Source organism: Bombus impatiens, unplaced genomic scaffold (assembly GCF_000188095.3).
Source record: "Bombus impatiens unplaced genomic scaffold, BIMP_2.2 scf_1275, whole genome shotgun sequence".
Classification (NCBI taxonomy): domain Eukaryota; kingdom Metazoa; phylum Arthropoda; class Insecta; order Hymenoptera; family Apidae; genus Bombus; species Bombus impatiens.
In genome coordinates this window covers 1,000,800-1,013,110 of record NT_177694.1, presented here as the reverse complement: position 1 = coordinate 1,013,110, position 12,311 = coordinate 1,000,800, and the positions used below count along the sequence as shown (strand labels likewise).

The following is a 12,311-nucleotide window of genomic DNA, read 5'->3' as shown; positions in this document are numbered from 1 at the left end:
TATTAAGCATCTCCAAATGTATGATGTCAGAATCTCTTAGTTAAAGTTAATAATATTTTCTTGTAGAAACAAGTATAGAGATAAAATATTCTACAAAAATGAAGACGGCTTTAATGGTGGCTGAAAAACCATCTTTGGCAGCTTCGTTAGCCAATATTTTAAGTAATGGTCGGTGTACATCTCGAAAAGGTAGGTTATGTTTTTTTGAAATTTAATACATAGATATAATTTTATGATAAATATTATAAATTAAAAAGATAAAATTTACAATACCATGATTCATAGATACCTGTATTTCATAATGCACATTTTAATAAAAAAAAAATTTAGGTTTAAATGGATCTTGTTCAATACACGAATGGATAGGTCAATTCAGGTCTGAAAATATAAATTTTAAAATGACCTCTGTCTTTGGTCATGTTATGACATTAGATTTTATTGGCAAATATAATAACTGGGACAAGGTTGATCCTGTAAGTAAAAAATGTTTAGTCTTGCCATTATATTTTATTATATTATTTTATTGTATTAGTAACATACTACTTGTTATGTTTAAGGCAGAGTTATTTTCATGCCCAACTGAAAAGAAAGAAGCAGTTCCTAGATTGAAAATTCCTTTCCTTTTAGCCAAGGAAGGAGCTCATTGTGATTATTTAATATTATGGCTAGATTGTGACAAAGAAGGTGAAAATATCTGTTTTGAAGTTATACATGCAGTTCAGCAAGGAATGAATAGGAGACTAAATCCAAATGTAAGTTTGCTTAATTTTAATCTAATTATTCATATTAATTTAATGAAACTTTATAAATTTTATATTTGTTACAGGATATTTGGAGAGCAAGATTTTCTGCTATTACGGAGAAGGACATAAAAGCTGCATTAGCAAACCTGGTAAGGCCAAATGAAAATGAAGCAAAGAGTGTTGATGCTCGACAAGAAATAGATCTACGAATTGGTTGTGCTTTTACAAGGTTCCAGACAAAATTTTTTCAGGTAGAATGATATTAAAGCAGTTTTTACTGTTCATATTATATATTAATTTAATATTTCCTTTTTTTTTCATAGGGTAAATATGGAGATTTAGATGTGTCTCTTATTTCCTATGGTCCTTGTCAAACACCAACGTTAGGATTTTGTGTGCAAAGGCATGATGAAATTCAAACATTCAAGCCAGATCCTTACTGGGTTCTACAGGTATAGTATTAAAATAAGTGTCTTATCTTGGCTTATAACTTTCCCTTATATGTCAGAATATAATTCCTCTGAGGAAGAAGATAAACTTGAATGTATTGAAGGTTACAGTTAAATCATCCGATGGTCAAGACATTATTTTGAGTTGGAGCCGCGTGCGATCTTTTGACAAGGAAATAGCAAATATGTTTCTGAGTCACGTGAAAGAGTATGACCAAGCAACGTAAGTTTTAGATATTTGTATGTACGAATATTTCATGTTAATATTAAAGTAATGTAACAATGTTTATCCAATTAATTATTATAGGGTTATAAGCGTAGAAAGTACAGAAAAGACGAAATCGCGGCCTATAGCTTTAAATACAGTAGAGTTAATGAGAATAGCAAGTTCGGGTTTAGGAATGGGTCCCCATCACGCTATGCAGATTGCAGAACGTCTTTATACTCAAGGATACATAAGTTATCCTCGAACTGAGACAACATTATACCCAGAAAATTTCGATTTGCTGTAAGTCAAAAGCAACTTCAAAATTTATTTATATTTTACTTATACGTATGCAAAAGTATCTATATTTAGTGCAGCATTGAAGCAACAGCAGAACAATCCCGATTGGGGTGATCAGGTTCGTAAAATATTAGCAACGGGTATTAATAGACCGAAAAAAGGGCTCAATGTTGGAGACCATCCTCCTATTACTCCAATGAAACATGCTACTCGAAACGATCTCGATGGTGATACATGGAGATTATATGATTATATAACTCGACATTTTATAGCCACGGTAAATATGTATTGCTAATTGTATATCCTATATATAAATTTTTATTTACTTTAGAGAGCTTAAATATTTAATATCTTGCAGCTGGCTCACGATTGTAAATATTTGAGTACCACGGTTAAATTCGAAATAGGAATGGAAGTATTTACGGCGAATGGTCATAGTTCAATAGATCCTGGATATACTAACATACTTACATGGCAAGCACTTGGAAGCAACGATACTTTACCCAGATTTACACCGGGTGAAAAAGTTAATATACAAGAGGTAGTAAATGTAGAAAATGAAGAGTGAAAATACTTTAATCAAATAATTTATAACTGTGTTTTATAATTTTTGTAGATGAAGTTAGTCGAATGTTATACACAACCCCCAGATTATTTGACAGAATCTGAATTAATATCACTTATGGAAAAACACGGTATTGGAACTGATGCCTCTATTCCAGTACATATAAACAATATATGTATGCGAAATTATGTTAATGTAACAACTGGTAGAAAATTAGTACCGACATCTTTAGGGATTGTGTTAGTTCACGGATATCAAAAAGTATGTAGCTTTTTACATATATAAGGAATAATAAGTTACTTCTAGTAATATGTTTGTATTAATATTAGATAGATCCTGAGCTAGTTCTACCTACGATGAGATCCGCGGTAGAGGAGCAATTAAATCTAATAGCTTTAGGCAGAGCAGATTTTCACGCTGTGTTACAACATACCGTTGAAATTTTCAAGCAAAAATTTCATTATTTTGTAAAAAGTATCGAAGCAATGGATCAGTTGTTTGAAGTTTCATTTTCTCCTCTTTCTGCGTCAGGAAAAGCTCATTCCAGGTATATTTTACATTCCAGTAAATATATATGATTACTTAAATATTTATTTTTTTCTTTTATTGACAATACTTTCTTATATTCAGATGTGGAAAGTGTCGACGTTACATGAAATATATACAAACAAAACCGTCGAGAATGCACTGCGCACATTGCAACGAAACGTACAATCTCCCACAAAACGGGAATATTCGAATTTATAAAGAATTAAAGTGTCCATTAGACGACTTCGAATTGCTCTCATGGTCCACTGGTGCACGGGGAAAAAGTTATACATTTTGTCCATATTGTTACAACAATCCCCCATTTAGGTAATTTTATTCTTGCGAACAAATAGGATATAGAGAACACATTCAATCTCGTATTATTTAAATACGTACTAACTATTGCATGAATCATGAATTCCAGAGATATGAAAAAGGGAATGAGTGGTTGTAATTCTTGCACACACCCGACCTGTCCACATGGCATGAATTCTAATGGTTTATCGAGTTGTTTAGAGTGTAATGCCGGTATACTCGTCCTCGATCCTTCGGCTGCACCAAAATGGAAACTTGTGTGCAATCGTTGTGACGTTATTATTCATTTATTCGAAAATGCTCACAAAGTGACGGTTGATACGGAGGTGTGCGACTGTGGGGCTCAATTAGTTACCGTAGAGTATAAGCAGGTAAAGAATAATCAACCTTAAACGTTACATTCTAATTGGAAAAGTCATTTATATTCGAAGAATATTAAAATGAATTTTTCTTTTGTTTAAATGATAGGAAAAAAGCAAGCTTCCCAATGAAGCTACGGAGATGACTGGTTGTGTTTTTTGCACACCAGCTTTCATGGCTCTTGTGGAAAAGCATCGTGCAGTCGCCTCAAAACCGGTTACAACTCGTGGCCGTGGTCACGCTAAAGGTCGTAGTCGGGGTAAACCCCGTCCACCGAAAGATAAGATGGCACAATTGGCTGCGTATTTTGTATAATTGATTCCATTTGTAAATGAAGTACATAGATGACACTAATCCCTCCCTATTCACACTTTGACACCTTCAATATATCCCGAAAATAAATCGAACTCTATTTACTACCTCAACGACTCATACATTACGTTACTTTTTTTTTTATAATCTTTACGCATTTTACAAATACGACATGATTTACATTATCACACAACAGTATTATGTTTTGGATAACAGATATTACGAAAGTAAAAATTTATGTTCTTATGAAAAAAAATATATATATTCGTGTTATTGAGTGTTGAAAACTTTTTAAACATTTTATTTATCCATGGAGGGAAACTAATTGAAATTATCGATTGCTATCGCTGCATGTTTTGATGTATAACGTAGAGAGGGCATACCATACATTTTTTATGAGTCTTCAGTAAAAAATCAAAAACAAAGTAAATTATTATATAGAAAATACAAAAATAATGTATAAGAAGTATGTAAAGATTATTAAACAAACATTGAACAAAATTATGCTTTCATCTATAAACATTTTCAAATTTCGCAATTTATGGTATCTATTGCCTATACTCACATATTGTATCTTATCTTTTGATAGCAGTTAACCCTTTTATATTTGATTTTATTCGGTTGTATATAATTTAAATTTCATTCCTTGAACATTATTTACTATATTCGGCAGAAAGAAATACGTACAACGTAACTGCTTGTTTTCCTTTAAATGTATTAAATCCACTTATGAATACTTTTTACGTATTTAATAAAATCTTTAACGCGTTGAGTATGCTTTTATATATAAATGCATACAAATCCTCGACCTATTAATTATATATTCTCCGAAGAAATACCACGCGGTATACGATCTTCCTCTTTCTATTCTGCCATCACCAGGTCAACATCCGACCATCGAGACATTCTTAATCGCCTACTCAATCACCCTGAATCTAAAAGAGACGAAATAAAAGAAGAAAATCGATCGGATCTCTATATACGGGAGATCACGAAGTGCCGATTGCCGCGAGTCTATTACAACTCGAACAGTATCGGTAGCGGCATTTTACGGAGAAAGTTGATTGGCTCGAGGCGGCGAGCGCGGTGATGGTGGGGGAAGCGCTTCCAACAAGAGGGCGGATTGGTTCAGTTACGCACGTACCCGCGCTGTCAGTCGGTAAACGTACGCCGTGCTGTACGGTTTATTCGTTTGTAATTCGGTCCTGGGGCAAGTGTTCGCGCGTGTTATCCGTTTCGCGAGCTTAAACACAACTAACGTAAGCTCCTCAACACGCCGCGCGTACTTACGCTTCTCTGTATGCCGTGTCGTTGTGTCCGTCTTTTCGCGCGTCGAGGGGATCGTGGTCCCAATGTGATAAATGTAATAATGCAGTCTGACAAATATAATGCAGTGAAGTGAAACGTGTCCTGGGCGCGGCGACTCCGGCAGAAGGAAGGAAGAGAAGCCTAGTAGAAGCTGGCCGGCATGTGCACGCAGTCCAGCCGCGGCATCACCACTGCTGCTGTCATATTGGCGATGTTCCTCTGCCGGATTTGCTCCGCCGAGGAACAGCCAGGTTCCTCTAGTGGACCTGGTCTCCTGGAATCTTGCAACGTCACTGCCGACGGACGGGAGTTCTCCTGCCGCGGGGCTGGATTCCTGTCCATCCTGGAGCCTCTCGATGTCACTGTACTTCCATCCACAGTCAATCTTACTAAACTGTGAGTATATACACAATACACATGGCATATGAATAAAAGAAATATAAGAGTTTTGCGAAGGGACAATTTTAAAATTCGGTACCTTGTCAACCACTTTCAGATCAAGACTGCATTGCCATTTGACTTTGAGACTGGTTAGTGAAAGTATTTGAACACTTAATCATAGAGAACTGTTATGTGTATATTGCGTGTGTTATATTGGACAAATCTGAAACAAATTTGAAAATCTACATAGAAACTATAAGATATTTAGTGCAAGCATATATTTTGCAACGGTCATAAAAGTATTTATATAACACACGTAATACATATATGAAAGTTTTACTATGGCAAATGTTTATACACTTTCGTAAGTTACTGTACGGGTATTTGCATTGAAAAGTTGAAAGAAATTTTTTTTACGTAAATCACATTTAGGTTATTATTTCGCCGTAAAATAACTATAATAGATGATGCAATTATTCGTACAATTCTTTTTGAAATCAGTTTATAATTTATAATCATTTATATGTTTAATTTGTTAACCGAGGAGGACGAATTAAGTCGTTATTCTAATTGTAAATAAATAATCTCCTTTGTTCAGACAAATCTACGAAGGAAGCAATATTGTATAAAATCTGCTCTTAACCAGGTTTTCGACGCAAATACGCTATTGCGGCATGTCTTCTCGCGTATCATTATTTTGACAACGATATATTTCGAAGCGTATCGAACTCGAACGATGCTTCGAAGATCGTGTTTCGCTGTTGTTTCCTTTTTCGTTGCGTCTCTTTCGTTCGCGCGGCTTTTCGAGTAGTGTGGTCGCGCGGTTGCACGGAGGTCCTTCGAACTTTTGCCTTGAGAGTTTGAAAGGTTTGACATCGGATGAGGCGCTGAGACCTTGACGCGTTAACATTTTGAATAATTGCCAGGAGCGGTTTAAGGATTTTAATTTAAAATTACGTTTAGAAACCGATATTAATTGATACCATTGGGTCCTTTGGAATCGTAACAATTTAGTATTACATCAATTTTAGAATTTCTAACTTCACGCAATTATATAATTAATATCTATCACGGAGAATGTAAGGTATAAAATTAAATTAAATACACCAAACTTCAGTAATCTAATACGATAAGTTGAATTACGATAAATTGAAATAAATTAAATGAAAATATAGGTTATGCGAATATGCTTTGAAACAATTACCACGTGACTGGTCGAGAAGCGCGCAATTATTCAAATGTCCAAACTATCTGTCAAAACTAAAACGTATCTTTCCAACTCCACTCTCTTCTCGAAACCACTCCCTTTATTCACGTGTTTTCGTGCAGCTAGTATCAAGTTTCAAAACAACAATTTGCCAACCGTCACGTGTCGTTATTAATTTTTCCTTTCTACTCTCGGCGCTTAAAATAGAGATGTCGCCATTGTCGTCGCATCTAGTATTTATCTGCACTTTACTTGTACTGTGCATACAACATATTCTTATAATTTTATATTAACCTATTAATTTGAAATGACACGTTTCTATATGAGGCATAATCGAGAAAATTAATCGCATCTTTGAATACGGATGGGATTCGTACAAGGCGATCAGAAACGAAAGAATGAAAAAAGTGACATTTGCAGTTTGGTTGCGCGCAGGAAGCGAGAGAAAAACGAACAACGAGGTAATTGGAACTTTTTTCTGGCCTGGATTCCATCCGAAAGTATTCTTCGGGACAAGTTGGTCGTAGTTTTCCGTGTGTACAGTCGGAAACGTCTGTTCGTCTGACTTGCTACGCTGCATACTACTACGCGAGTCTATTTCCGTTTCGTCTGTTCGATCGTTATTGCTTCCATACTTTCATATTACAATTATTACTTCCATTATTGAAACTGTTCATTTAAGATTCCTTTGAGACATTTACCAAAGTAGTATTTTCGTAGACTGAATCTAATTGTAGCTATTGAGTATTATCGAAATGTTCGTGGAAGATATTTCTGGGAAAGATAAGTAAATTAAAATTGTAATGGAACTGGCTGCAAGCTGACCTAGAACGCCACCGGAAGTGGAAGAAAATATAACTGTGCAGGAAATAGCGCACTAAAATGTCGATTTTATAGAGTGCATCGTAAATTACGTTACCATCAAAATAACCGACTCTTATCTACTATGTGTTTACTAAATCTTTGATCCAACAACTAAAAATTATTATTTACTGCCGACCAAGATAACTTAAAATTCTAGTGTCGCATAATTCTTGTCCTATATTTTCCTTTTCTACTCTTTGTAAATTATTAACGAATTTTTAACATTTAACCTCTAATTGATCGATCAAGTAACCTCTTCTACTCTATACCTATATATTGTGTTTTGTAATTTGTTTTCTAGGTAAATCGTGTATAGAATAAAATTAAGTTGAATTCAGAGATTTCATCAAACTTTTAAGATACGGTAGAAGATAAAATAATAAAAATGGAACTGTGCAGAAGTAAAGATGCAAGGAAAATCAGGACAAGGTAAATGCACTTCGTCAGAAATCTAATATAAAATTCCCGGTACGGTAAACTACTTTGCAGAAAATCACTGTCAGGATGAAAACCTGCGAGAATAAGAATTCCCGGCAACGAACATCGGGATGACGTTAAGTCTCCAATCAACACGATCGAGGGAAAGGGCTTTCAACAGGCTTGTAGTGATTATGTTATTCAGAGATAATATTGGTCGATCGAAAAAGTGGAAAGTGAAGCGGTTCAGGGAAGTTTCTTAATCGGCCAGTTGCGTTAGCTAAATTAAAGCTTCATGCCGTGCATGCTTCTCATCGGTCACGCGAAGTTAGGCTCGCGTGTTGCGTGTGACCGCGGAATAACTTAGACGGCTACACGGCAAACAAATAAGGCTACAATAATTTCAATCTATTATGGAATCTCGGCGAAAATGAATTATAACGTTATTAAATCATCGCGATGCTTAATGTTCTTAAACAAAAACATATCTTATACTATATTTACTATATATACTATACTATATTTACTATATTTTATCACAGGAGGATGATTCTTTGATACTCGTTCTGTTAAAAGCTCTTTTAATATTCTAATAATTTTATAATCTAAATTTAGTTAAATCGTAAATATTAATCTACGTAGAGAATTTGTTTACGTTTTCTTGAAAGGACAACTGTTATCACTAGACTGCAGATTCTCATGCGTTCATGGACAATTTGGAGATACACAAATGCACAGAATATACATAACATACAGACACGTAAAAAATGTTAGTACGTATAGCGTTCTTCATATATATATATATATATATTTAATGGATAAAACAATTTTTTATCCATATTACAGTTTTTCAATGATATCCGTAAAGATGTGAATATAAAATTTGCACAAATATCTGCAGCCTGGTCGTTACTTTTATACGTAGACCACGAAGCAGGAACATGATAACTTATCATTGATAAGTCACGTTTCTTATTTCTTTATTCTACATACATACATATACATATATGTGTATATATATATATATATACATTTCTCAAAATCTATATATATATATATATATATAGATTATATATATATATATATATATATATATAGATTTTGAGAAATGTTTCAAATTGTATACCTAATCAGCATCTTCGTGCCTCGTTATAGGATAGGTGAAATCTCAAAGCGTTTTATACAATATGTACATCAAGATTTTCTTTGGCTAAATGTTGCAATACCTTGGCGAGTCATCGCAGATGTGACATAACGACGTTTGATGATCTTGTGAAAAAAAGCTAGTAAAACTTTAGTAAAGGTATAAATTCAACCTAATTATATAGCTGAATACACCGTGCATCGTATACTTGTCGTCATAATGCATCGAGGCAACGAGTGCTCTAGCCATAAAAGTCTGTCTTTAGGAGGTAAGATAAAACGAAGGAGAAATATAAACGAGAGAGAGAGAGAGAGAGAGAGAGAGAGAAAAGGGAAAGAGAGGAGAGGAGGAAAAGCAGCAGCATGGAGCATTAAAAACGTCGTCCCGGTGGAGAGCCATAAAAATGAAATCGCACGGTACAATGACGAACGCTTCCAAGAATACAGGAACGTGGCATCAAAGGCGCGGGATAGCGTCTTCTAAAGGCAAAAGGTATGAAGTATAATCCGTACAAGTACGGCTGATGATCGCCGACCTACATAGCTAGACGTTGATCCTTCTCGACTCGAAGACAGTCGATATTTTATAGATCGCGGTTTAGGATCAAGGAAACGGCGAGGAATCGAGGAAATGAGGAGTCGAAGCAACGGAACTCGGCATTCACCGAGTGCCAATTCTTGCAGAAACTAAGGGATATTCTACGGTTCGTCCACGTTCGTTCGATCAACATTTTCGTTTGTGTGCTCTTCAAGGAGGAAGTCGTGGACAAATTAAAAAAGGGGCTGCGAAATTCGCATTCTTCTCCAAATGCGAATTTTTTCGAGAACCAAACGGTGTACGTTCGTCTACGATTTGTTCTCTCGTCTATCTGTCCGCGTTTGCCCAAAATTTTCGAAAATTACGCGTGTTACACAGTGAAAGAAACTTTTGGGACGATCCACTGTTAGCCTCCGCTATTATATTACATAGCATCACAGTATAGTATCGTTGTACAGGGTTCTAACATTTATTTTCTTATTTGTACTAAACGTCGTGTATCTTAGGTTCGAATGTCTATTGATAGACCATGATTAACAGATTTTCATACATTTATGGGAAATTTGATAGTGCGTCGCTTTAGAAAATCTACACAGCGTGAGGAAATATATGAGATATCGGAAGTACGACGCTTTCTGTATTAGTTGATCGATGAAACAATTTTCTACCGAGTTTCTATCTGTTTAAGTATATTCTCAAAAACGCGAATTTGCATAAAAATCCGCTGTCGAGTTAGAAATTCGATAGATTCAAGTCCTGAAGAATATTTTCCTATTTTTCGCTTTCTTCGAGATGTATATTCCTGTTTCCTCGAAGTTCTTCTCGCGGAACATAGTGTACCATTATATCTGTTTTCAACTTTCGTTTTTTCTCTAGCGGAGTAGAATTTCCCATGCGACTTTCCACGATGAGATCTTCGTTTTAGACAGAGTCTCGGCGAATCTCTCTCTTTCTCTCTTTGGTTTTGTTTAAGACCGTTTTTATAAAAGTTTTCTCTACAAAGGTAAAAAGCGAAAGAAGTTTTCTCCAGGCACAGCGTTACCGGAGAGACAGGATTAGTTCATTAGGAGTTTTCCCGCGGGCGAAACGAGTGTCTAAAGTCACTTTTTTCCTCCACGACTTTTTATCGCGTCTCCTCTTTTCACGAACAGCGACGAGGAATTTTCTAAAATAAAATTTCTAAGCAACCTTCTTGCCATCGTCTTTCGGCTCCTTTCCTTTCCTATTTTCTTTCTTTGTCGTTTTAACGAAACAACTTTCCTTCTCTAAAAAGTTTTCGAAGGTTCCTTCCTTTCGCCGTGATTTTTTCTTCCACCGCGATCTTCTTACCACGACCGTAACTTTCTTCACAATGATTTGATCTTCTTTCAATTTCGCGATATTCTTCTTTTCCTTCCCCCTCCCCCGCCCCCCTTTTTTTCTTTTCACCAAGGAAGTCGGTTGCAGGAAAAGGCCAGAGGAATAGAAGGCGATAGCGCGGAGAAGAGGCCACTTGAAAAGCCAAGCAATTTATCTTCCTTCGTCTGTGGAATCGCAGTTGATTAATCGACGCAGGTCGTCGAGATTAATTCGCGCTCTACCCAGGAAACCGGAGCTGGAAATTATCGCCAATTATTGATTGTCAGCAGTCGGTAAATCGCCGGAGAAACAATGCCATACCTATTTCTGTATCTAGTTCTGATATAGCGATTCTATAGCTGCAGTTGTCGTAAAGAAAATACAAAGATCGCGTCTTTTAACCGTGCATCGTATTTTTGTATTATGACCAGATGTATCGTGACCAATAGTATTCAGAATTTTTTCATTTTCCTCGTATTCTTCTTTAAATCTCGTTTCGTCTAAATCTTAAAAAATTTTAAAAAATCAAGTAACGCGTAGTGTTAAAAATTGCTCCATAGCGATATCATCTAACGACGAATTCAACGTATTTTCAGGCATTTTTTTAAACAGTAAAAAGTATAAAAAAGACTGCATGCACTCGAAGCTTAAGAAGCTTGCATTTTGAAGAGGAAAAATTTATATTATAATATATACAAATAAATAAAACACGTGTACTAAGTATCCTTTACTCGGATAATACGACAGTATTTCGCGTGCGAGGACTTTGTGGCTCCACTGGCGTCTGCGGATTACCAGTTAAGGATCGTTGCATTAACTTCGTATCCTCTAGTTTATTTCGTTTCGTTATCCTAAAATTTATCAGCCAAGGCGTCTGTACGTTTGTACGCTATAGCACTGTGCGCGAGTATACGTTCCCTTGTTAATAATTCCTTGTTCTTATGCCAGTCTTTGGCACTACGTTCCAGTTCCTGACAAAGTTCTAATTAATTCGTAAAGTTCTTTAAAGTTCTCTAATTTACGCGTTCTTTAAGAAATCTGTCAATCGAACCATCTTTTGTGAAACTTCCATGGATAATCAGAGGAGTTAGAAGTTGATAGAGCAGAAATTCCTCAAAGTGCACGTTAAGAGCGTAGCCTTTACTTTCACATAAAATCGACCTGATCAACGTCGATCGTCGTTTCTTCGTGCCATTTCTCTGAATCTGTGTCCTTCAACTACGAACCTCTAGAATCCAGTCCTTAAGCGACTTTTACGCTCTTCCGTACACCGAACAGAGTCGAACAAACTCGTCGCTCGATCCAATAAAATTTCACTGTCCACGGTATCTTTCCCCA

General features: G+C 35.7%; 2 protein-coding genes and 2 long non-coding RNA genes across 8 annotated transcripts in view; all 4 read left to right on the top strand.

Annotated features, from left to right (window-relative positions):
* The first annotated feature begins 98 nt into the window (after nt 1–98).
* Nucleotides 99–3,996, top strand: LOC100750055 (DNA topoisomerase 3-beta-1). 2 transcript variants are annotated; one of them, XM_003493725.4, is made up of 14 exons: nt 99–189; nt 331–473; nt 558–752; nt 827–994; nt 1,067–1,195; nt 1,297–1,415; nt 1,500–1,700; nt 1,770–1,974; nt 2,056–2,238; nt 2,314–2,523; nt 2,592–2,809; nt 2,893–3,117; nt 3,215–3,476; nt 3,574–3,996. In XM_003493725.4, the coding sequence occupies exons 1-14, from the start codon at nt 99–101 to the stop codon at nt 3,778–3,780; spliced, it is 2,556 nt and encodes an 851-aa protein (XP_003493773.1). In that variant the 3' UTR covers nt 3,781–3,996. The 2 variants fall into 2 exon arrangements, with proteins under 2 accessions (XP_003493773.1, XP_033179690.1); XM_033323799.1 differs by lacking the exon at nt 99–189 and having other exon boundaries at nt 335–473; nt 562–752.
* Nucleotides 3,997–4,575: 579 nt separating this feature from the next.
* Nucleotides 4,576–12,311, top strand: part of LOC100740071 (lutropin-choriogonadotropic hormone receptor) — a 40,841-nt gene continuing 33,105 nt past the window's right edge. For 2 of the 4 annotated variants that reach the window (XR_002947705.2, XR_002947706.2), the window contains exon 1: nt 5,246–5,481. Coding sequence is in view for 2 of the 4 variants with exons in the window: in XM_024371285.2 (XP_024227053.1) it covers nt 5,246–5,481 (236 nt within the window). In the remaining 2 variants the exon portion in view is untranslated. Of the gene's footprint in view, nt 5,482–12,311 lie in introns of all 4 variants that reach the window. The other 2 variants (XM_024371285.2, XM_003493727.4) reach the window with 2 other exon arrangements.
* LOC112213797 lies at nt 7,206–8,408 on the top strand. The gene is made up of 3 exons (XR_004462721.1): nt 7,206–7,736; nt 7,839–7,966; nt 8,027–8,408. It is a non-coding gene; the product is annotated as an uncharacterized LOC112213797 (long non-coding RNA).
* Nucleotides 9,033–9,932, top strand: LOC117152367. The gene is made up of 2 exons (XR_004462723.1): nt 9,033–9,590; nt 9,688–9,932. It is a non-coding gene; the product is annotated as an uncharacterized LOC117152367 (long non-coding RNA).

Coding starts and splice junctions, on each gene's coding strand:
- LOC100750055 (XM_003493725.4), top strand. CDS start 99: ATGAAGACGGCTTTAATGGTGGCTGAAAAACCATCTTTGGCAGCTTCG. Junction 190..330: donor TCGGTGTACATCTCGAAAAG/GTAGGTTATGTT, acceptor AAAAAAATTTAG/GTTTAAATGGATCTTGTTCA. Junction 1,701..1,769: donor CCAGAAAATTTCGATTTGCT/GTAAGTCAAAAG, acceptor ATCTATATTTAG/TGCAGCATTGAAGCAACAGC.